Source organism: Nanorana parkeri, unplaced genomic scaffold (genome assembly GCF_000935625.1).
Source record: "Nanorana parkeri isolate BGI_ZX_2015 unplaced genomic scaffold, ASM93562v1 scaffold341, whole genome shotgun sequence".
Taxonomy (NCBI): domain Eukaryota; kingdom Metazoa; phylum Chordata; class Amphibia; order Anura; family Dicroglossidae; genus Nanorana; species Nanorana parkeri.
In genome coordinates this window covers 304,113-329,669 of record NW_017306609.1, presented here as the reverse complement: position 1 = coordinate 329,669, position 25,557 = coordinate 304,113, and the positions used below count along the sequence as shown (strand labels likewise).

The window sequence follows — 25,557 nt, the reverse complement described above, 5'->3', positions numbered from 1 at the left end:
AGAGAGCAGATTGAGGGCTCACGAGGGGTGAGCAGCATGAGTGTCTTGGAGCTGTGGAAAGCTACAGAGCGAAGCTAAAAGACTGTCATTTATGTTGCAGCTAGAAACGGTCTTGTGCACAGGGGAGGTCTACCCTGTGGATGGAATTATATATTTGAAGCTTGGCCCAGGTGGAGATTCCTTCATCCACACATTTTAGCGTAGATGGAGGAATCTGTTGCACTTTTTCCATCTGACCATAGAAAATCTATAGTTGTATGGCCAGCTTTATACAGACAGGTAATTATGGAAAACATTACTCCTCAGCTCCCTCCTGAACATTACATATAATGGGAAATGTAAATAAGATTAGGTGTTATCCCAATTTACTTGCACATTAGGGTGAAAAACAACATTTACACAGTGGTTTGGTTCTGCTTTAATCCGAAATTGCTAAAATGTGCAGTGAAAACACTCACTTACTTGCATGTGTCCCTCCCTCACCAGCTGGATGAGTAAAATGTCTCTCCCTGGCTGATGAAAACACCACAGATTGGAAGTTGCCAGCAGGAGAGCAATGCCTCACTCATCCAGCCGGCGAGGGTGTGCCACATAGAGGCAGGTAGGTATTTTATTGCCCAATTGCATCCTGCCAGCTTGCACATAAAGGATTTGATTTACTAAAAGGAAAAACTTTCCCCCTAACCTATGTTTAAACTACCATTCAAGTGTAATGTGAGGCTTTTTTTTTTTTTTTCTTGAACCAGTTTAAATATACACTTTAAAAGTTTAAAGCAATCTTTAGTTACTGTAAAAAATACTTCTTTGGGAAATCGCCCGTAAATGTGTACATGATTATAAACAATAAACCTGTACATTTACTTAAAGGGTTTATGCAGTCTGGCAGTACAAGCGGCAATGGTAACATGAAAATACAGTAACCCATAACAAGCAATCATATTTCATTATACCAAAATCAGGCCAGCATAGGATTAATCTGATATGTTCCTTGGTGCGTCATTGTAGCTAGGTAGCCAAGGTTTTTTTTTAGTTTTGGATAACGAACAAATAGAACCTATGTTAACTGTTTATTACAGGTTATGTTTCTTCTTGTCTCTCTATGGGGTCTATTCACGAAGCTGCCGAAGGATCTGGCCGTAGCTTCGGCAGATCCTTCGGCTAGCTTCGGCCCCAGGGCCCCTTTGGTTCAGTAGAACTGAAGGGGTGCTGTACGGGCTATTCACATGCCGAACATGCTGAGCATGTTCGGCCGACCCGAAGCCACATGAAGCAAGCCGATGTACGGCTGATTTCAGCCGATGTACGGCTGAAATCAGCCGTACCAGCCTGAAGTGAATAGCCGAGCAGTGTTCGGCTCACTTCCCTTCAGGTCGGTCATTCACTCGGCTGCCTACGGCAGCTTAATGAATAGACCCCTATGTTTCAGAGAAATCCTTCCAATCCCCATTTGATGGGTGTCACCTTAGGCCAAGACACCCAAGGGCATCATTGAGCATTTGAATGTTATTTGACTGATTGCACAAAATAGCTGTATATAAAGCAATTGAGTGGTGGCAGAAAGTTATGATTAATTTAGCATGACTCCGACATTGCATAGTTAAAAATGTAACTCCGGGCAATTTTTTGCTTAAACTGGGAAAAATCTAAAACCAACAACAGCCGACTGGAAGAATAGATATTAATCCATGGGAGTTTCCCTGAAGTTCTTGTATAGACAGTAGATGACCTATACATAAGTAGCATAGTGCAGATGGAACAAGAATAGTACTAAAACTTCTAGTTATGTATTACTTTTCACCCATTTTTGGAACATTGTGATCACAATTTTTATTTTATAAACCTTGCCAGTGACACACCTGATACATCAAAATTATTTTCAGTAGCAATCTTGAATTTAAATGAATACCAATAATGTGCACACAAAAAAAGGATACAGTAAGCACTTTTGAATGTTTTATATACTGTGTAAATCATGTTTAGGCTCCATTTACACCTGAGCGTTTCCTTAAGCCCTCGTTCACACCTGAACGTTTTGAAGTGCGTTCTACGCTCGACGAACGCTCTTCAAAACGCTCAAAAATATAAATCCCATTGTATTCAATGGTCTCGTTCCCACCTTGGCTTATTTCCGCCCGTCCCTAACGCGCTACAAGACGGCCCACGCCTGAAAAGGTACAGGTACTACTTTGGGCCGTTTTGTTGCGCGTTTCCATTGGGATACAGCCAAGTAGCCTTCTGAAACGCGCGTTTGTCCCGCGACTTTTTTTACCGTGAATCGTGGCAAAAAAACGCACGTTTGTCTGATGTGAAAGGCTGAGGCTATGACGTGAAAGTGTGGGCTCTGATGTGAAGTGAAATGTGATTTGAAAATGTTTTTTTTGTGTGGTGGCCCCCCTTAAAATCCATATCAGACTCCAACCAGACCCCAATAAGGCTCTGGCATGGATTTTCTTTTTTGGAGGTGGACCCAAGTGCATTGCTGGGAGGGCGGAATGTAGGATGAGAGGGACATCATAGTGCACTAGCACGGATCACTTGCTCCTCCTGTCCGCCTGACGAGGGCCTGGCACCTGCACTGCCAATGCCTATTGTTGGTCTCCGACCCTTTGTTTACATTGTCTAAGCAGTTAAAAGTTGTAAATTATGGGTTGTTGGCACCCCCATTAGGCATGCTACTAAACCTGTCTGCGTTCCCCTTGTCCAGCAATCAGCATTGAAAACTGCAGCCATTTACCAATGACACCATGCAACTTAGGCCCCATTCACACCTGAGCGTAGCGAAAATGTGCATCCTGTTCACATGTGTTTGTTTTCCAAATTTGCTGCGCATCCCCATTGAATTCAATGGTGTCCTCAATGTGCGACAAGCATAGATAAGTATTGCTTGTAGCAAAATCTACAACATGCGTTCTGCTGTTTTTTTAAAAAGCACAAAGGCAGAGGAAAAATGCAGGTTTGCCCAGTTGTGTTTGGGGTGTCATTAACTGGTAATGGCACAGCAAGCATGTTTTGCATTGTTTACACGTTTGGTGAATGCGCATCAAATCACGCATTTTTTTGTGCATTTGACACACGCACACAAAATATTTAGGTGTGAATGGGGACTTATAGTGATGCCACTTCCCATTACCCAAATGCTATCTACTGTCCATCTTGTGATCACAAATCCTGACTGGGAAATGTTTCCCCTGTGCCCTGATGCTGTTAAAGATGTAGAAAACCCTAGGGGCTGAGTGACAGTATGAATTGCTTAGTATCGCTGGTAAATGGCAGCTTCCAGCTCTGCACAGACACCTATGACCCTGCACAGCCCACCTGGGACCCCACACAACCTCCTAAGACCTTTATAGTTGGTGGTATTCTGCAATGCTGTATAATGTATTTCTGGATGTTGTTGTCCTCTATAGCCGATGCCATTCGGCATTGCTGTATAATGTATCGCTGGGATTTGTAGTCCTCTCTAGTTGATGGCATTATTCTGCATTGAGGTACAATGTATTGCTGAAATTTGTAGTCCTCTATAGCCGATGCCATTTGGCATTGCTGTATAATGTATCACTGGGATTTGTAGTCCTCTCTAGTTGATGGCATTATTCTGCATTGAGGTACAATGTATTGCTGAAATTTGTAGTCCTCTATAGCCGATGCCATTTGGCATTGCTGTATAATGTATCACTGGGATTTGTAGTCCTCTCTAGTTGATGGCATTATTCTGCATTGAGGTACAATGTATTGCTGAAATTTGTAGTCCTCTATAGCCGATGCCATTTGGCATTGCTGTATAATGTATCACTGGGATTTGTAGTCCTCTCTAGTTGATGGCATTATTCTGCATTGAGGTATAATGTATTGCTGAATTTTGTAGTCCTCTATAGCTGGTGGTATTGTGCATTGCTGTATAATATATTTGTGAGATTTGTAGTCCCTCTACAGCTTGGAGTCAGTGCCAGAACTACCAGTTTGCAGCAGGGACCGAGCCCTGGCACTTCACCACTGTTCTAAAATTATTTGTCTGTATTGTCACATGACACTAAAAAAAAAAAAATGGTATCGACGAGTACTTGAGGAAAAGTATCAGTACTTGTACTCGATCTGGAAAGAATGGTTTTGGTGCATCCCTATGTAATACGTATGCAGAAAATGTAATCAGGACTCCTAACCTTTTGCTGTAGTATTGAAATTAGTAACAAGAAATGCTGTCTCTAGGTGCTGTGCACGCAAACTATGTATTCCACGCAATGCAGTTAATTACAGCTGGGGAATTTCCCCTACGCTGCCTTTACCGAATGTACTCACTCCTGCTCTGATTTGTAAAATCTTGTTTACATATTGGCGTTTAAAAATGAATGTGTTATAAACGTGTTTTCAAACAAGCCTTTATACACTTTGACATGCAGCACCATTGATTTGAATGAATTATGCCAATGCACTTCAATGCTCAGAAAATGTTTCAAGCATGATTTTTAAAATGGTAGGGCAAGAAATGCTGTCTCTAGGTGCTGTGCACGCAAACTATGTATTCCACGCAAAGCAGTTCATTACAGCTGCAGTGACTGCATAATTTGGAGCGGTATCATTAAATCAATAGCACCAATCCCATACATTTTGTGCAATGCACTGCTGCACTAGAGCGGCCATATGTGAAGGAGACCTAACAAATTTGTAATTTCATTATTATACTGTATATCCTGACTATAGAGTTCATTTAGTGATTGTTTTGAATGAGTTTAGCTCAGAATGATTCATTTCCTTCTCCTTTGTTCTTAGTGGGTTAAAGACAAAGGAAGTGATCCTGCAATAAGGAAGCCACACTGAACACAGAGCCACATATATCTTGTCAAAATGCCCTGTTTTTTCCGCCCTCACCCTGCAGCGCCCTCAGGCGGCCGCCTGACTTGCCTTGCGGTAGAGCCGGGCCTGCAGTCAGCACAGATACAACAGCACATGCAGTCAAATCACACACAGAGAACACAGAGAAAAAGCATAAACAGACAACACACAGACATATCACATGCATACAGAGCATGTTCCATAAGCACACAGGCACAGAAAGCATAGCAAGAGCACACACAGAAAAAGCATACACTGTCAAAGTCAGAGAATGTGCAGTAAGAGCATGCAGTCTGAGAACACATAGAGAAAGTACATAGATACAGCACAAATGGTTAGAACAGTCACAACAAACAGATTGCACACACAGACTGAGAATATACAGTTAAGGTCACGCAGTCACCCAGCGCACAGCTAGCCAGCTGGGGGGCAACACTTAGCAGGCAGCATTTCCTGCATCAATAGTCAAAGTAGCTGGTGCTGCTTGAAGGAGTGCCCCAATAATAAAGTAGGGACATTTGCTTCAATAAAAAATGTTTTATCTGACATCTGATTGAGTACACACTTGGGCTCATTGGTTAGTGTGGATGGGCTCATGGTACTGGATAAGACAATGAAGACAGTCTCTAAGAGAACACTAAGGCATTGTTCATACTGGGATCTGGCTTTACTGTCCCTTTGAAAAGTTATCTGTGGTGGATCACTTTTCAGAGGGTGGTAGAGCAGCGGCTGCTCGGTGTTCAGGAGGTGATACTACTGACTCTTGAATGCTGCTTTTTTTTCATCCCAATGGGGATATTCAATCCCTTTCATTGTAATTGTCATGTCTGGCAAGTGGCACCTCATGCCAAATGCAACATTGTGTTTAAAATTTGCAGTGGGTGTGACGCAAGGCATCATGGCCATGGCATGTACAGTATATAGGGTTTCACGGATGCTTTTGCACCTTTTAGGTGTGTGGATGGGGGGGCGTAATCAGCGGTAAAAACACAAATCAACCATCTGTTTTCACTGGCTCCTTGTCGCCCATCTGACCTTAAGGAAGGAGAAGTGCTGCCTCCAGTGAGAGAGTGCTGTTAAAAGACAAAACACACAACTGTTAAAAAAAAGATCAAGTCACAAAAACACCGGGCAAAAAGACCCACCTGGATCAAAGAAATAGTTCAGCGAAGGCAACTAGCCCTGTGTGACCCATTGCACTAGTGGCGTGGGTGAAAGGAGATTGTCAACTAAGCAGCTTAGTGCAGTGGGGACCGGGGTAGTGGGTGGGGGGGATGTTGTGAGTTAGTTTTTTGTGAAAAGGTAATCTAACCCTTTAAGCACAATCGCTGAACAGTACTGCTAACCAGAAAGCAGATCCTGCATACACAATAAAGAATTGGGTTGCACCCATCTAATTGTATATTTATAGATTTTTACAGGTAAACAAGGATTTCAAAGCATTAATTCTCACTGATATAGTTTTTTACATTAATCGGATCACATTCACATGTAGCGTTTATTTGAAAAATACTAAAGCATCTCTGTATAAATAACAGATTGAATTCCCCAGCGTTTCCTGATCTGTACCCAGTTACAACAAAGCATGAGGAAGACGTAGACATTGCCTGGGCTTGTATAATAACAGTGTGGCGCAGTGAGATACAATCACTTCATTAGACAGAGCCATCTCACAGTATCATTATTTCAGCATGACAACAATGTTGCAAACCTTTTTTCTTGTGCTGTGCTCAGGGCCCTCTGTTGGGTCTAATGTTACTCGAGCCTGTTATTTACACAGTATGATTTGATGAAATAGCTAGAGCATCTCCTTTGTATATGCAGCATGCCACTGGTTTTGTAACTGCATAGGCAATGTCATTATTGCTGCCTTTGTACACAGCAGTAATCAGGAAATACATTTCATCATTAAAAGACCAGAACAGGAGGTTCTTGATTGTTACAAACCCCTAACTGTAATTATTACTGACAAAGATTCTGTTCATATGCTGCAGCTGAATGGACAATATATTTGTAGTTTATGTTTTCATAATATTGTGCTAATGCAGAAGCTTTGAAGACATATTAAAAGGAATCTAGTTTTAATGTCAGTGAAATAATAGTTACAAGTTATGTAAACGGGGACGGTCACTAAATATAGATTAACATGATGTACAGTAGGCTACTTTAATAAAGTAGAACTATGAGGTGAGTGAAAATCACTCAACCTCCTAATTTAAGCCGGCGTGTCATAATGAAACTGTCACATGTCGGCTCAATAGATCGGGAAGTGAGCGAACACATACTGTTGCTCGCTCACTTCTCGATCATCTCCCTGCAGAGAGCCGTGACTGTCAGTCATGGCTCCCTGAAAGGAATCCCCCCCCCCCTCCCTGCTCCGATCCTCCAGCGCTGACTGGAGGAACAGACGGGGGAGGGGGCAGTTACAGCTGGCTCTGCCTCTAGATAGGCAGAGCTATGAGGCAGAGCACGCTGTCACTCACGTAGCTGGGTGGATCTCGACAGTAATGTCGGGATCTGTCCCGGCTGTGGCAGTCTAAGTATACCGCAAGCTGTAGCTTGCGATACACTGAGCTTTGGGTCACAGGAGGACGCTAGTTTATGTCCTCCCGTGTCCCTTAAGAGAACTATGGGGGAAAACACTTACCCCATAGTTCTCTTTTAAGCCAATCTGGTATGTCTATCTATCTATCTATCTATCTATCTATCTATCTATCTATCTATCTATCTATCTATCTATCTCTTGCAGGTTCATGATTCATTTTATACCCCTGAGTTTATTGGTGGCAACAAACACACAAGTAAAAAGCAGGTGCACTGCATAGGAAACACAGATAGAAACAATCACTGTCTGTGAAAAAGATGTAAAAAAGAAGTTATAGTTAGGCAGTGACAATTGTTACAACTAGAAATATGCCCCTCAAGTTGCTGAAGCAGTCCCACGAAAAAATTCCTAAATTCTGATGTTTGGCCCTCTATAAAATAATGTACAATTTAATGAACAAACTTCCAACTTCCAAATGATTGCACTTGTTATTTTGAAAGCCAGTGTAAAGGAAAAGTAGTGATGAAATAAATGCCCTCAAATCAGGCTTCTGGCAAGGGAGGAGCTGACAGGCAGTAATGGGATAAAAAAGGAATAGATATACTGCAAATTATACAGTGTTTCATTACACAATCAGAAATATGTATTTCTACACGAATCACTAAACCAGCAGTAAAGATTTAATTGTTCATGAGACTTCTTTAAAATCTCAAATAAACTTCTAAACATCAGAGATACCTTATGACACACATATGAGGGCACATATGGCTAATGAAGAGACATAAAATAGTCAACGGTATACATTTTCTCAAGGATACATATACTATAATTGGCCCGCTCTATATTTGGATTTTGCATTGGATGACCATTGCAAACTGTGAATGCAGGGAAAGAATAGTAATTAGAAATTGCAATGGTCCATTAGAGTCTTGACTTAAAAAATAACCAGTTTGCCCACATGCTGCTCCCTAATAACCCTCATTGAGAGTTCCAGCGAATGGAGGAGGACAGGCTTTAGATTGTATGATCATAATTATCCACGTCTGTGCGTGCTAAGAGGAGGTATTCATATCACCATAAGGGGAGCAAACCTTGTAGATGTGCTAGATAGCAGATGTTTCTAGTATCCACCTCACAATTACAGTAATGTGCCAGTGAACTGTGCAATGTGTTCTGGAGTGCCAGTAAATCATTTGTTAAAACAAGGCAACTCTGTTAGTGGAAATGAACAGTTTGCTGACAATTTAAGTGAGGTACCCAGGCATTACCAAACCAAACATATTGGATTTACAGAGGGTGAATGGAATAACAGAAACACTTAAAACAGAAAACACCATAAACAGAAAAAACATATTGTAAATCTAAAGCCAAAACCATGCTTATGGAAGCATCATGGGAACATTGTGCCACATAGGGTACACCTGATACCTTGAATGTTATAACACCATGCAAAGCAATCATTGCAAGATGGCTTCAACTACCATTATGGATCCCCCATCGTGTTCAACAGTTGGCAGCAGATATTGTCAGTTGAAGGCATTCATTGGCTTTTTCCAAAGAAAATCCATTCAAATATAGATAATAGGTTTATAAATTACTTATTGAATCATGTTTCCATTCCAGTTTTTTCCCCCTTACACCAGACTGGGTTTCCATGCATTGAGCTTGGAAGGGGATACTTTCTGAACAGCAGCCTCACTATGATGTCCAGCTTTGTGAAAATCTGTGGTACTGTGCATCACACCGCAGGTCTCTGTAATGTGCATCACACCGCAGTTCTCTGTACTGTGCATCACACCGCAGGTCTCTGTACTGTGCATCACACCGCAGGTCTCTGTACTGTGCATCACACCGCAGGTCTCTGTACTGTTAAGGCCTGGCTAGTAACTTAGGACTTGAAATTTTGAGCCCATAGGGGATCATGTGATAGTGGATTCAGGTGAGTTTTTCTGTTTTTTTTCTTCAAATAAACACTCCACACTCCTCCCAGGCCCGGCCTGCCCCCCTATTCTCTTCCTTTATTTTTTCCTCTTCACTCCCAAAAAAAATATCAAGGGTAGTTACCCACAGATATATATACACCAATTGATATTAAAACCCGTAAAAGAGCCAAACTGTTACACTAATTACATAAAAGACTTAAAGGAGAACTATGGGGTCAGGGCTTTTCCCCATAGTTCTCCTTAGGGTAACGGGAGGACACAAACTAGCGTCACCCTAAGCTCAGTATACCGCGAGCTACAGCTCGCGGTATACTGAGACGCCGCAGCTGAAGCGGATCCCGACAATTATGTCTGCATCCGCCCAGCTGCGTGAGTGACAGCTGGCTCTGCCTATCTAGTGGCAGAGCCAGCTGTACCCGCCCCTCCCCCGTCCATTCCGCCAGTCAGCGATGGAGAATCGGAGCGGGGAGGGGGGAATACAGCCCCTTCCTTGTCACGGCAGAGAACCGTGACAGCGTCGAGAAGTGAGCGAACGCCAGTATGTGTTCGCTCACTTCCCGATCTACTGAGCCGACCTGTGACATTCTCATTGTCACAGGTTGGCTAGAACTATGAGGTGAGTGAAAAGCAATCACCTCATAGTTCTCCAGACATCCCAACTCTCCCGGCCGCCCGGGAGAGAAACACTTCTTCCCGGAAAGGTTTAATCTGCTCGATCGAGCAGATTTAACCTTTCCCTGCAATCGTTTTTTTTTTCTTTTCTGACAGTTAAAAAAAAAGCCTGCAGATAGCAAAGAAGCTATTGCTTCCTGTGCTATCTGCCATCATTTCAGGGGGGTGCTCTCTCTCTCCCTGAAATGAGAGGTACACCTCCCTGAAAGTCCTTCTTTCAGGTTGGGATCCCTGGTTCTCCTTCAAAGGAGAACTGTGAGGTGAGTAAAAAGCACTCAGCCTTGTAGTTCGAGTCGACGTGTGACAATGAAACTGTCACACGTCGGCTCAATAGATCAGGAAGTGAGCGAACACATACCGTCGCTCGCTCACTTCTCGATCATCTCCACGCAGAGAGCTGTGACTGTTAGTCACGGCTTCCTGCAGGGATTCCCCACTTCCCCCCTCCGATCCTCCAGCGCTGACTGAAGGAATGGACGGGGGAGGGGGCGGGTACAGCTGGCTCTGCCTCTAGATAGGCAGAGCCAGCTTGTCACTCACGCAGCTGGGTGGATCTCGACAGTAATGTCGGATTCCGTCCCGGCCGCGGCAGTCTCAGTATACCGCAAACTGTAGCTTGCAATATACTGAGCTTTGGGTCACGGGAGGACACTAGTATATGTCTTAGTGACCGTTATCGCTGAAAGTGAAAGAAAATCCAATGTTTTGAGTTGTCACCAGAACAGGAATAGATGGAAAATATTCCAATGTGAGCACTAGTTCTAGTGACCCTACTGACCACAGATTTTCTCTCTGCTCCATCCTGAGCATCTCCATCCATCTGAAGTTTATGTAAGAGACAGTGTACAGATCTGTGATGTGTATAGTTTTTTTAATGAATCTGAATGCAGCAGTATTGAATAATGTGGGCCCATGCACACAGCTTCATTGTACTCAGTAATCTTGTGCTGCGTTTAGCTGTGTAAAATTAAAGTTGGAAATTCTTAATCCATGGTCAGTACTTATGTGTAATTTACACATGGATGCATGTAAACACATGTGCACATGCTGTGATTGAAAACTGAGCTAGAGCAATGGAAGAAGACTTTTACAGATATGAACATTTTAAGGATATTTACATGTGTAACCAAAACACAATACAAACAATTACATGCAATTTTTTTTCATGCAAGATCTTTGTGAAAGCAAAATTCTGCATGGATATTAGTATTTTGTTATGCCCTTGTGCATAAACCCTAAAAAAGTGCCATGGCTATTTTTTGATAAATTATTTTTGAGTGTTTTATTATTTAATGTGCTATATTATTTCATATTACTGTTTTCAGTGATATTAAAAAGTGTCCGCAAGGTGGCGCTATGAAACCAGTCTTTACGCTCCCCTGCTCCGTTCACCTGCTCTTCTAGCCAGTCGATATATTTTCATTGGATTTTTGTATCATATTTTCCTAAAGTTGATTTCAGTGTCTTTTTTCAATCTGGGAAGTAACCACCACTCATGCATCCGGTAACTAAAGCCACAAATGCTCAAGGATACATTTAAAATATGATTGTTAAAGCCTGTAGATAGGTGACTGTAACTTTCATATTATATGTTTCTGTAAGATTATGGGGGAGTTAACGTAAGAAACACATCAGTTGTGTGCCAAATTCACAATTTTATTAGACAAGTTCTTTGAGGTGTTGCACCAGCCATGCCAAATAATGTAAAAGTGCTATGCAACAGTGTCTACAAATGTCTGATTACTTGTACCAAGGTATTGAAGAACCTGTGCTAACTACAGAAATGGGTGATGTGAATGGACCACCAATGAGGTGCAGCAATGCAAGAACTAGAGGAGAGGGGGATATTTATAGATGGACAGTGAGGTGCTACAATGCAGGAAGGAGAGGAGAGTGAAATGTGCATGGATCACCAGTGAGGTGCAGCAATGCAAGAATGGAGGATGTGCATAGACTGCCAGAGAGAAGCAACAGCACAGGAACGAGAGAACAGGGGCATGTGCATGGACAGTCAGCGTGGTGCAGCAACGCAGGAATTATAAGAGGACAAATGGACAAACAGGTGCAGCAACGCAGGAAGGAGTGGAAAGGAAAGGATGATGTGTATGGACGGCCAGCAAAGTGCAGCAATGCAGGAAGGAGTAGAGAGGGGAATGTTTATGGACGGCCAGCAAGGTGCCACAATACAGGAAGGAGTGGAGAGGGAAATGTGTATGGAAGGCCAGTGAGGTGCAGCAATACAGGAAGGAGTGGAAAGGATGATGTGTATGGATGGCCAGCAAGGTGCTGCAATGCAGGAAGGAGTGGAGAGGGGGATGTGTATGGAAGGCCAGCAAGGAGCAGCAATGCTGGAAGTAGTAGAGAGGGGGATGTGTATGGACGGCCAGGGAAGTGCAGCAATGCAGGAAGTAGAGGAGAGTGGGACGTGCATGGATCACCAGCGAGGTGCAGTAATGAAGAAAGGAGTGGAGAGTGGGATGTGCATGGATTACCAGTGACGTGCAGCAATGCAGGAAAGAGTGGAGAGCGGGATGTGTATTGATTACCAGTGATGTGCAGCAATGCAGAAAGGAGTGGAGAGTGGGATGTGCATGGATGGCCAGCGAGGTGCAGCAATGCAGAAAGGAGTGGAGAGTGGGATGTGCATGGATGGCCAGCGAGGTGCAGCAATGCAGAAAGGAGTGGAGAGTGGGATGTGCATGGATGGCCAGCGAGGTGCAGCAATGCAGAAAGGAGTGGAGAGTGGGATGTGTATTGATCACCAGTGACGTGCAGCATTGCAGGAAGGAGTGGGATGTGCATGGATTACCAGTCAGGTGCAGCACTGCAGGAACTAGAGGAAAATAAGAACATTTAGGTTGATTTTAGCAGATTACCTCATATTTGTGCCCAAATTTTAATGCAAACCAGAAAAAGCGTTCCTGCATCTGGTGCACCACCATGTAACAAATTAATGAATTGGCAAGTACCGCTTTTTCCTAACTTATCACATAAACTGCTAATTAAGCAGGCATATAGAAATTGGCACATTCATTGCAGAGTGGCAGTCTTTGTTAATCCCCCTGTATGCATGTCCTATTCATGAATTATGACTAAGAAGAAAACAGGTTATAAACACGAAGGGAAGCTTCTGTTTATATGAACGCCTCATCCTTTCATGGATCAGGCGTTGCAGAAAAACCTGCCGGTGGCCACTAGGTGGAGACAGTGAGTCTGTGTCTGACAGATAGGCACCATTCAAAACAAAACAGGGAAAGCAAGCAAATAAGACACTTGTAATCAAAGCCCCAGAGTCTGGAAGTGACAGGGAGGAGGCAGATCTTCCCAGGCACAGGCTCTGCCACTTAACATGCCGCCCCAAATAAATCAGGGGGGCAGCTGATGAGGTGACATGCAACTCCAAAGCAAGAATAACCTGTCTACTTAGAGGAAGTGTCACCTAGAAGGACAATCCAGATCTCTGCTGATCAGTGACACAAGTCACGTCTCTTCTTTTTTTCCTTCTGTGTATTTTTGAGAGTATAGAGGGGACACAGGAACGCCATGTACAGGCAAAACTGGGAGCAGATGGCACTTTGATCTGAAGATGGCGTATATACAGGTAGGTGTCATTCACACTCTTACTGATTGCTGTAAAGGAAGAGTTTAGTTAGAACTTGTAACCAATGAACAAGTAACTGGTGACAGGCTGCACAGAATGACATGGAACACCAAGGTGACAACACTGCTGTGCAATCAACTGCCTAGTGGAAGAGCATCAATCAGACAGGACAGGAGAACAATCTGATCAGTCTGTGCTTTGTATATGGCCGCAGCAAAACTTTACCATACACAACATAGCATTTAACAATTAACAAAGAGATCTACAGGTCAGGAAGAAAAGTAAACATCGAGTGTTCAGCCTTCAGTTGTATTTGATGTGTCCATCCATCTAACTAGGGGGGGTTGGTGGAGGTGCAGCTGTCCAAGGTGGAATAAAAGCTGACCCGTGTTTTTTTGTTGTTTTTTAACCTGTAAGCTTTATTGATCACTTAAAGCTGAAGTCCCAGAGACAGAGACAGAGGCATATTGGGATTTGTAGTTAAAGCACAGTTGGAGTTGTCCACTCCTTGCATAGGAGGGATGAGGTGATCACCAGCTGCCAGGGGAGTGGGGTCAGATAAGTGAAAATTCCACCCTTGAGCTAGGCATTAAATAAAGCCTTTCCATTTTCATGACATGCCTTATTCTATACACGGTGATGTCATCACTGAGTCTCTGTGCTTCTCTGTACAATACAGGCAGGTCATGGCTGGTGGGAGGAGCCGGCAGAGTGATGTACATAGATTCATGAAAGCTTCACAGCACCCTTCCTCAGTATTCCTCTCAAGAGCCCTCAGCCATAATGCAAGCAGTGGGATGTCTCTTGAGAGTAGTTATGCAAATATCAAAGGGCGAATGTGAGTAGACTTCTTTAAATAATGCCCACATGCAATACTAAAGCCTCCATGATTAAAAGAACTCAATTGAATGGAAGGGACAATCCATGGACAGCATGACTGGGGAGGAAAGCACTAAATGATGCTGGATGTTCTCCAGCCAGGAAATGGGGCAGGCTCTGAATTGCTGCAGCTTCTTATGGACATTGTGGGAATCTCACAGTGTGCAGTGAATTTGGAGACTCAGTGAGATCCCCATAATGTCTGGAAGCAGAGAGTTAAATGGAGGAGGTGGCATCCTGGAAGGTAAGATGTTTATACTTTGCAGCAACCCTCCACACATAACATGCAGCTTTTTAATGATAATTCACATACTCAGTGTGTTGTGTAAATTATCATTTTTTCATGGAGTTTGGCTTTAAGGTAAGGCTGGGGTTCTGCATTAAGAGATGTTAGCATAGCTTCCTAATAGAATAGAACAACTGCATTCTAATGTTAGCATGGCAATGTCACATCATTCTCTGTACAAACATAACATTTTCTTCTTTTAATAGCATCATGACAATGACCAAGGTAAAAAGTAAATCAATAAAATAGTCTTGTAACTGGGAAATATAATGATCCAAAGGTTCTTCACATGAAAGCGGGACTTACTTGACATGAGATTCATTAGGAGTTCTGCGACTGGCGCCCTACATAGACTCTTTAGTGTATATATAGCTTTATACACATATGCACACACCTTCGCGTGGAATTGTATCATATACAATGGGCCAGATAAACTATTGTCGGTCCGACAAATATTTCGCACATACAAATCTGTTTTTTGGGGATGCGCCAAATAATCATTTTATTTCAAAGGTTTGAAATAAAAAATGTGGTTATTGTAAAAAAAACAACAAATTGCCACTTTTCGCACAAAGAGTCTCACAAACTGCACCAAATAAATGAATGGTCCAGAAAATGAGTTTGTCAATATTTGGCGCAATAGGTGTGCAATAGTGCACCAAAAGTATGGCGCCGCAAGGACTGGAAAAATCCAGGAGCAAGATAGCCAATGTGCCTTCAAAATGACAACTGGCGCCTAAATTTTGAGGTTTTATTTAGTTGTCCATGGAACTAGCTCCAAAAACCAAATCCTGCTCGCTCCTGGATTGGACAGATTGTTCATCCTGAGAGTTACTCATTGTACTATGCACCAAAAAAACTAAGGAGGCTATTCACAAAAGAAGCCACAGGATATAGCCGTAGCTTCGACGAATCCTTTGGCTTACTTCGGCCGCTCGCTCGTCCCCCCCTTCTTGCTTTCTTGCCCTGCCAGGCCTTTGCTTGGATTAAGTGTCTCATTGGTAATTTTTTTTACCCCATTTTTTGGTGGTGGGGTTCAACCTTAAAATTCCTACCAGACCTAAAGGGCCCTTTTTTAAACTTGGGGTCCCTCCTAACTTTCTTAGCAGACCTAAAGGGTCTTGCAAGACTCGGCTCCGCGGCATTTGGCTATTCACTCACTGCTGTTCGGCCCCTATGGACGAACGGCAGCAAGTGAAATGCCAGGCGTTCGGCTTAGCCGATCCAGGATCGGCTGAGTCGCACGGGTTCTTCACGTCACGAAGCTAGCCAAAGTACGGCTGAAATCAGCCGTACTCGGCTGAAGTTTATAGTCAAACAGCGTTCGGCTCCCTTCAATTCGGCCTCGGTTATTTACTCGGTTGCCGAATAACCCCCTAAATGCGCTGTGAAAGTTAATTTGACATGCGATGCGTCAAAGTGAGATGTCACGTGCGACAATTTACATTGCTCATCAACCCCCAATCTTTGTTTATCTGGCCCAATGACTGCAGGGTAAGGAAAAAAGAAAATCAATACTTTGGCCCGTCTCGCAGCTCAGTGTGTTTTCATCATACGGTTAGTTTGGATGTGACAAGTGCACAAATGTTCACAAATGAGCATATTACAGGCAGGTTGCTTCTGGTTTGTGTCTTGGTTTTCATGTCTGCTGGGTGGAGCTGTAACTTGGATTGGGTGATGTCTTTATTGCATGGCAAAGCAGACATGATCAGCAAAGCAACAGTTGTAGATGCTGGGAGCAGATGTTAGTCACTTGCTATAAATTATTTCCCTGAGCTCTCTGAGTGTCAGGTTACCTCAGTCCAACCACAGCCGTGATCTTTTGTGTCTACATAGGTTATTGCAGTTCATATATTATTAATGGCCATACATTGTGTGACATTGGCATTACCACTGTGAGATTCAGGCCCTTATGTACAAAGACATACCTCGTTATCCAGTAAGACCCCTTTCACACAGGCGGCGCTTGTTCCGGTCCCCTGCTGACTGGACCAGTATGGAATGAATTTCCCTCTTGTGACACCTTTGTCCGTCCAGTTTTTTCTTCTATCAACTGAACTTACCGGACCCATGTTAGGCCTATAGGGAGTCAGATGTAAGTGGACATATTTTCTTCTACATCCGATTACCTCCGATCCATCATGCCAAAACTCTAATCGGATGTAAACAGACGCACATCTGCTTACATCCGACTCCCCTTAGTGTTACATTGGCCTTCAGATCTGCCTAAAAAACTGACAGATGGATCTAAACGGATTGCCTTAATCAAAGGGGCCTAAGGCATTTCGAAGAGTAATGGCGACCTGGAATGTTCAGTAGCCCATAGCAATAAAAAATAAAAGTTCACTTAGGGCTAAATAAAGAGAATTTGATAAAAAAAAACAAAATGAGGGACAGTCCCTCCAAATGAGGGACAGTTGGGAGATATACATAACAGGGCTTCCCCCTATACTCCCCTGCAACTTCTACTCTACACAGGCTGCAGAAGAGGTGATGAAACAAGGCAGCAGAATGCTGGATATTGAAGCCTTTATCTGCCTGGTTAGAGTCTCTCTATTTCCGATCGATCATCAGATGGACCGGTATTTTGCTTCTTCTTCTCCTATCAAAATTCCAGCAGCAGCTGTGGCTGCTGCTCTAAACATTGGCAAAGCAGCCATGGCACAAGATTGCAGCACAACTTCACAGGCAGATGAAGCAGGAAGCTTGAAGAAGACAACTTCTAATTATGCCACAGGAGAGATTGCTTGTCATTGGCCAAAACAAAAACACATGAAGCATAAAAAATGCATAAAACAACAAAAATGTACAAAAAAAATATGCACAAATATGAATCTAGGGTTACCATACTGTATATATGGAGGAGCAACTTTTCCACCCTAGGACAGGACTACAAAACACCTGTGCCTCTCTTCATCTCAGTAACTTAGGGAAGGTATTCTGTAATCCACAGAGAGAGACTTGAAAACATGTTAAATGATAAAGAGTCAGCAGAGGCAGAGAGCACAGGAATCTATCAGATCATAAGATTTATGGCAGGATCAACAAGCATTTTTTGCACTTATCAAATAGATCAGCTGTCACTAAATGGCGGACCACAGCCCGGACACAGACCGTGGTGCTGTCCGGACCGCGATCACTGACCTGCGCTGGGTTATGGGTAGCTGACAGTGGCCAGTGTTTCCATTGCCAACCACAACCCAGTGCAGGCCCCCCCTTCACATTAGTCATTGGTTGCTAGGACCGCTGACTTCCTAGCAACCAATTACATCAGGCAGGGCTGCCTGATACAACTATAAGTGATCTGGGTGGCTTAATGAAACATAAACTAAGATAATAAATCTTTTGCTATAGGCACTAGAAATGAGGGATACAACAGTTTGAAAGATGCTGATGGTGCGGCAACATTGATAAATTCCCCCATCAGGGCTTCCCTCATCAGCTGTCAGAAGCCAGCTGAAGGGCCAGGTATCAGACTATCAAGCACATTCCTGTGCTTGATGATCTGTATTGGACAGCAGGAAAGACATCAGAGGTCTAGTAGACCCCTCATGAACTTGTCACCTCCAAATGCTTTTACATAGGGGCTTGTTAATCCCTTTGTGATAACAAAAGTTAAGTTAAAATAAATGTAAAAAAAGAGATAGAAAAGTAAAAACATATTAAAGTAGAAATAAAAAAAAAAATTAAAACCAACTCTGCTGCCCCCTCTTTTTCTAATGAACACGTGCTTGTAAGGCATGCACGTGTATGAAAATGGGGGGGGGGGGGTGAACTTTTAACAAAAATAAATAAATTTAAAAAAACTGTAATGTGCCGGGATTGGCACATTAGCACTGTGCCTGTGAACACACAAGCAGCTGTGCAACTGTTGGTGTGAATGCACCCTAAATAGGGGACCATGTTACAGACACAAATTGAGTGACCTTCTCTCTGGACGGCGATTCAAACCTCAGCTCTATGAGAATTTTATTTACCAGACCTCCTTGAATTTTAATTCACTACTCCGTAATAGATATTACAAAACACCTTTAATGGTATATTTAACAGAGCAAAAGGAAGCCAATAAGAGAACTACATTGTTAGAGTTAAACCACTTTTTTATTTATTTACAGGGGTTTTCATACTTAGTATTCTGAGGAGACACTGTATTCTCTTCAGAGATTCTTTGTATTACTTTTGTAGCACACTGATCCGGCTTGCAGCTCCACAATACAGTGAGCTGCAAGCCGACTCAGTGGCTGTAACAGCACCGTGATTACTACGATTGGCTATCGCAGTGATTACAGTGCTGGGACCCCCTAATTCGCTGTTGAAGGACCTCAACTGAAAGATCCTGATGGAATAATCCCATCATCAAATGATGGGATTATTCCATCACGATCTTTCAGTTCAATAAAGACCGATGATGCTCAGGGACCAGTGCTCATTGAGTTAATGCTGTCGCTGGGTCCCTCTGTGTCTGAGACAGACCTTCAACAGCAAATTAGAGGGTCTAACCACTGTGATCACTGCGATAGCCAATCGCAGTAATCACAGTGCTGTTACAGCCACTGAGCCGGCTTGCAGCTCACTGTATTGTGGAGCTGCAAAGCGGATCAGTGTGCTACAAAAGTCATACAAAGTATACCTGAGGAGAATACAGTGTCTTCTCAAAATACTAAGTATCAGAGGTGATCGAGAGGTGAGTGAACGCCGGTATGTGTTCGCTCACCTGCCGATCTACTGAGCCGACCTGTGACAGTCTCATTGTCACAGGTCGGCTAGAACTATGAGGTGAGTGAAAAGCACTCACCTCATAGTTCTCCTTTTAATTCTTCGTGGCATAGATTCAACAAGGTGTTGGAAACATTCCTCAGAGATTTTGGTCTATATTGACATGATAGCATCATTTGGTTGCTTCAGATTTGTCGGCTGCACATCCATGAAGCCAATCTTCCATTTCACCACATCCCAAAGGTGCTCTATTGGATTGAGCTCTGGTGACTGTGGAGGCCATTGTGAACTCATTGTCATGTTCAAGAAACCAGTTTGAGATGAAGTGAACTTTGTGACATGGTGCATTATCCTGCTGGAAGTAGCCATCAGAAAATGGGTACACTGTAGTCATAAAGGGATGGACATGATCGGCAACAATAGTCAGGTAGGCCATGGCATTTAAACAATGCTCAAATGGTACTAAGGGGCCCAAAGTGTGCCAATAAAATATCTCCCACACCATAACACCACCACAAGCCTGAACCGTTGATACAAGGCAGGATGGATCCATGTTTTCATGTTGTTCTGACCCTACCATCTGAATGTCACAGCTGAAATCGAGACTCATCAGACCAGGCAATGTTTGTCCAATCTTCTACAGCAGGGCTCAAAATTTCCACTCTCCTGCTCGCATTTGGCGAGTAAAAATAAGGTGAGGGTGAGTGGAAATTTGGTGGGGGGTTAATAAGGGGAGTGTATTATTTTATGTGGGGGGGTTAATAAGGGGGCAGCATATTATTTTATGTGTGGGGGGTTAATAAGAGGGAGTGTATTATTTTATATGTGTGTGGGGGGGGGTTAATAAGGGGGCAGTGTATTATTTTTTGTGTGCGGGGGGGAATTTTATTATTATTATATTTGTGCAGGAGGGAGGGGGGTGTAACGTTGTTGAGCAGTGTATTATTGTGCTTTAAGCTGGCCATACACCTTACAACCATCGGCACCAATTCAGAGATGATTTGATGATCTACAGCCAAGTGATGGACAGATAATGTCCAGTATTGTTTGTAGTCAGGCCCGGTTCACACCTGGGCATTTTGTAGTGCGTTTGAAATCCCATTATTTCCTATGGGTATGGTTCACACCTGGGCGTATTACAGGCCGTATGAACGCGCTACAAAACGTCCTACGCCCAAAGAAGTACAGGAGCTTCTTTGAGGCGTTTTTGTCGCGTGTTTCCTTTGGTAAACGTGCGTGTTACGTGGTTTTTTAAGCGCGAAACGACAAACGCGCATATTCGATACGCCTAGGTGTGAACCCAGCCTTAAGGTATTTGAATGCATTTTTAAGATGTATGTCCTGAGTTTATTGTTACTTTATGTTGTAAGATTTATTGTTATTTATTGTTACTTATTGTGATGTTTTCAGACAGTTGTGGCTGTCGCACTGATCTCTACGTCAGCAGAAACAGGTTCCATTATATCAGCCAACAACATGGGGCACAAAGAGAAAAAATAGGCCCTACAAAATTACATTAAAGCTCTCATCATTGGGAAAACCCAATACATTTTTCTCCCCACATTAGATGGAATATTAAATTACAGATGATCTACTTCTGCTCAGGTTTTTTAATATGCTTTAGGCCAGGGCTGCACAAATCCCAGGAGACAGGTAGCCAATAAAAATTACAGCTGGATCCTTACTTTTGAGGTGTTCTCTAGATGTTATCAATGAAGCTGGCTCATTAAAAAATCCTGCTGGCTCCTGGATTGGACAGACTGGCTACTGAACTCCATATTAATTTGTCCACCCCTGCCTTAGGTACTTTCTATCTTTTCATTCAGCTCCATAAATTCTCTACTTCGGTTCTATTATCATTGTCTCTGTACCCCATGTTTTTTGTCCCCCACCATCTTTTATGTTCTCCTTCTTTCCTCCCACTCTTGACTCCATGCACCTCTGTTGATTCCGTCCACCTACTTCTGTACATCTCCTCTTTCATCCCTACGCATTTTTCATGCATATATATGAAGGATTCTTTAGTTTCCTCTTGGAGCAAGCACATAGTTAGCCATTGCTACGCAACTATCTCCCTGTAATCAAATGTAATCTAATATATCAGTGGCTCTGGAATATCAGTGCAGCAAACACGCAGTCTGCCTTGCATTGATTAAGAAAGACAATGATTGTAAGTATTCCTATAACATATCATTGACTGTATGTCATATTTTATTTTACAACATTATTGCAGTGTCTAATAGTTTTGCTGTGAGACTATTTTTATGATAATATAGAGGAAAGTTGTGTCTTTGTATAACTAAGCTCGTGACTACGTCAGCATAAATTCATATTTTCTTGATTGTAGCAGAAGCCTGTAATCGCTGTGACAAGCTGGAGAATCACATTATTTTGACTCTGCTGATCAGATAATGTCACTTATCATTTTATTACTATTGAAAAGCTGTCTGTTATGTGTCTTTGTAAGGAAATACAAAGGGTGTGGATGACTGAAAACAGACTTGTAAAGCTTGCAGTCTATACAGGCATTGTGTAGTGGAATCAGTGGATCTGTTGGAGAAATAAACAGCTACATGAGGGGAAGATGGGGGTACCCATCTTAAAACTGGAATATAAATGTGAATTTTTATGTGCTGATTTTTTTTTCACAAATGTAGGAAACATTTCAGAAATGTAGATGATAATATCTATGCCAAGAATTTATGCTTTTTTCATTTCGTTACTGGGAATTTTCTAAATTAAAATAAGCCACATGTAGAGGGAGTGGTGGGATTGGGGGGTCTGTGCTGTAGAGCTGGGTTTTTTAAATGAAAGTGATATATGTGATAGGGAGACTCCTAAGTACCATGGATAGTGCAGACACTGATCAATAATAATACTGTAAAACTTACAGAGGCCATAGATGATCACATAGGTCACGCTGAAGTAAAATACATGCATCTTTATCCCGTTGGTTAAATGATTTTCCACACATACCTGGAAATGTTTTCATATGATACATACTGCCAGACGCTAACCCATAGTTGACTTTTACATGACCCAATTGCTGCAAGCATTCCATTAATGATTTGCATCTCTTACTTCTATTGAGCCACAGGTATGTGCAAGTAGTTAATACTGGTATTTAAATTCACATTTCTAATATATTTGAGTGATTTTACAGGGCATGGTTTATTGTTGCCCTTCATAGTAATAATATGTTCTTTTAAGTCCAGTCACAGCATATTTACTGTTTGAATTAACTTTTTCATCACTATTCTTTTAGGACAATAGTTCTTTTTATCATGTATATGTTTATACCCTTAATGTTATTTAGACTACATTTTAAAGACCAGTTACTTTCTTGAGCTCTTCTAAGATTTAATAACCACTCATGTCCTTTCAAATAGTGGTTACCTGGCTGTCACAAAACTCTCCGTAGCAGAACACCTGTCAAATGTAATGCTATGCTGTGAAGCCCTCCAAAAGAGAGATAATTAGATGTCGCATCCTCCTGATTGCTGTTAACTGATGACATTTTTTTTAATCAAATTGTTTGCAACCTGCTGACCTTAGTAAATAATTATTTTTCAGATGAACTTTTATGGATTTTAACTTCCAGGGTACACGCGGACAATAGGTGACAGTAATCCACATAGGTGGATTACAATAGGTGACAGTCTGGGTGTTTTTGCTTGGATTTTTTTCTTAAAGTGACACTAAACTCAGGAGTTGAATCTTAAAAATGCATTCAAGTACCTTAACTGTTAACACTTTACTTCATTTGTGTATCACTCGGCTGTAGATCCTCAAACCATCTATGAAATTGTGCTGACACTGTCTTTCCTTCTCGAGGGTGGCTAATTTTGTTCCCCATGGTCCCTAAAAACTTGAAGATTTTAAATGTACATTTTGATTGGTGTTTTCATAGACACAGAACCCATCATGAATAAATTATATTACGTTCTGTTACCAGAACAATAATTGAGAGAAAATCCCAAATTTTAAAATTTTAAGTTGTCACCAAAACAGTAGTAGAGGGGAAATTGTCCAGTGGAAACACTTTTTCCATGTCAATTGCCTAAGAGGGAATGTCCCTCACTTTGGAAAGATTTCTTCTTACTTCCTGTTGTGTCTACAGAACAGGAAGTGAAGGAAAATCTATTGAATTGGACCCAGATGGCAAAAAAAAACTTGGCAGGGTTGACCATTTTTTACTCTATCTGAAACGCAAAGAAAACATTTGGCTTTGGATATTCTTATGTTTATCTATGTAATGAGTGACCAGCTGTTTGCCAGAAGAGAGATTGTTTGCCATAAGAGAGCTGCTTTGTCACAATTACTGTTGCAGCCACTGCTCACTCCTTGCTCCTCATATTACACTGATAATTGGGGATAAGCATTGCATCTCAATCAGTAAGAGGTTTTCCTGCAATGACTAGGATGATTTGAGCTTGATAACAAATGTGCATTGGTATTCTTTATATTTATTCTTTTTTACTTGGAATTTTTTATCTCTGCCTGGCCTTGTAGCTAAAATAAAAAGCAGAAATATATTACATCAGCACAGAGAGTCTTCCAGCTTGCTGGAAAATTTGTATATCTCAAAAGTTTAAAGTAACTGAAATAATATAAAAAGGCAAAGACATCTCCTGGATGATGATGTCCCCTCTAAAAGCTCTGAAACTTGTATAACGCAGTTATTTCAGTAAAAAAAAGCATATCTGGGATATGCTGTTGGAGGTCAACTGTCAACTATAAAGCGTGTTGATGTCCCCTTTACTCTGCTGCCCCACACCCTAGCCTATGAGTCCCAAAATGGTAAATATATGCCTTAACCTCCCTGGCGGTCTGATTATGCAGGATTTTAGCATGCCAAAGTGGTACATTGTTTTTCATGGCAATTTGTTGTTTTATATTGTAGGCCTGTAGTTCTTAGTAAATCTTAGGAATAACTCACCTAAATCTGTCCAAACAAGGGTCCGGTAGACATCCCGGGTATGATAAACTTTGAAACACGAAATCATAAATTATAATATAATAGGGCTAGTAATTATTAAAATTTTCGTGTTCGATTAATCAAATTTTTTTTAATCGATTAATTTCGATTAATTATAACGCACATACAGATCCAACTACATTGGCCTATACACATACAGCACAGCAATGAAGTAATAAAATGAACTAGGATCACACTAATCCAGCACGTTATTAATCTCACATGCCCCACTCAATATGGCCGCCGCTCTAGTGGGGCAACTCAGAATAATAATGTGCTGGATTAGAGTGATCCTAGTTAATTTTATTACTTCATTGCTGTGCTGTATGTGTATAGGCTAATGCCTTGGCTGGCGCTCGTGCAGAAACTCTCTTGGGCAAACTCACCGGCCCAAGTGGCTCCGTCGGCTAAAGAAGGGAAGGGGGGAGGAGTCCGGTGACGTCACGGATATCGACGTCACCGGACTCCTCCCCCTTCCCTTCGTTAGCCGTCACGGACATCGACGTCACCGGACTCCTCCCCTTTCCCTTTGTTAGCCGACGGAGCCACTTGGGGAAGGGCGGAGGAGTCCAGTGACGTCGATGTCCGTGACGTCGATGTCCATGACGTCACCGGATGGCCGACAGGACTCCCGGAAGGCGGCGGAAAGGTGAGTGTTTTCATTAGCGATCAAAATAATTTTAATCGATCAAAAAGTCTAACGATTAATCGAGAAATTAATCTTTAATTTCCACAGCCCTATAATAAAATAAATAATTATAAAATATTATAATATAATAATAACAAATGTTTTCACTTTTGAATTTCCCGCCGGCTCCGCCCCCTGCTGTGACGCCGAAAACTAAACTAAAAGTCAGGTGCCGGCATCGGCCGGCCGCGTACTGCAGAGGACACCGCTGGCTCGTAGGGACAAGGTAAGTGACACTTTTGTGCAATCCCGAGTGTGGCTCGGGGGTACCGCTATTGGTACTGAAAATGATCCCCAAGCCACACTCGGGAATACCGCCAGGGAGGTTAAAGTGACATTAAACCCTCAGATTTTTTAACATAAACCAATACTGTAATGTGTGCCTTACTGTAATCCATGGCTGTTTCGCTTCTCTTTGC

General features: G+C 42.3%; 1 protein-coding gene across 2 annotated transcripts in view; it reads left to right on the top strand.

Annotated features, from left to right (window-relative positions):
• Positions 1-13,233: 13,233 nt before the first annotated feature.
• SYT17 (synaptotagmin 17) overlaps positions 13,234-25,557 on the top strand; it is a 128,690-nt gene continuing 116,366 nt past the window's right edge. The window contains exon 1 of one of the 2 annotated variants that reach the window (XM_018558467.1): positions 13,234-13,591. In XM_018558467.1, coding sequence (XP_018413969.1) covers positions 13,577-13,591 — 15 coding nt within the window. In that variant the 5' untranslated portion in view covers positions 13,234-13,576. Of the gene's footprint in view, positions 13,592-21,490; positions 21,643-25,557 lie in introns of those variants that run through there. The other variant, XM_018558468.1, reaches the window with a different exon arrangement.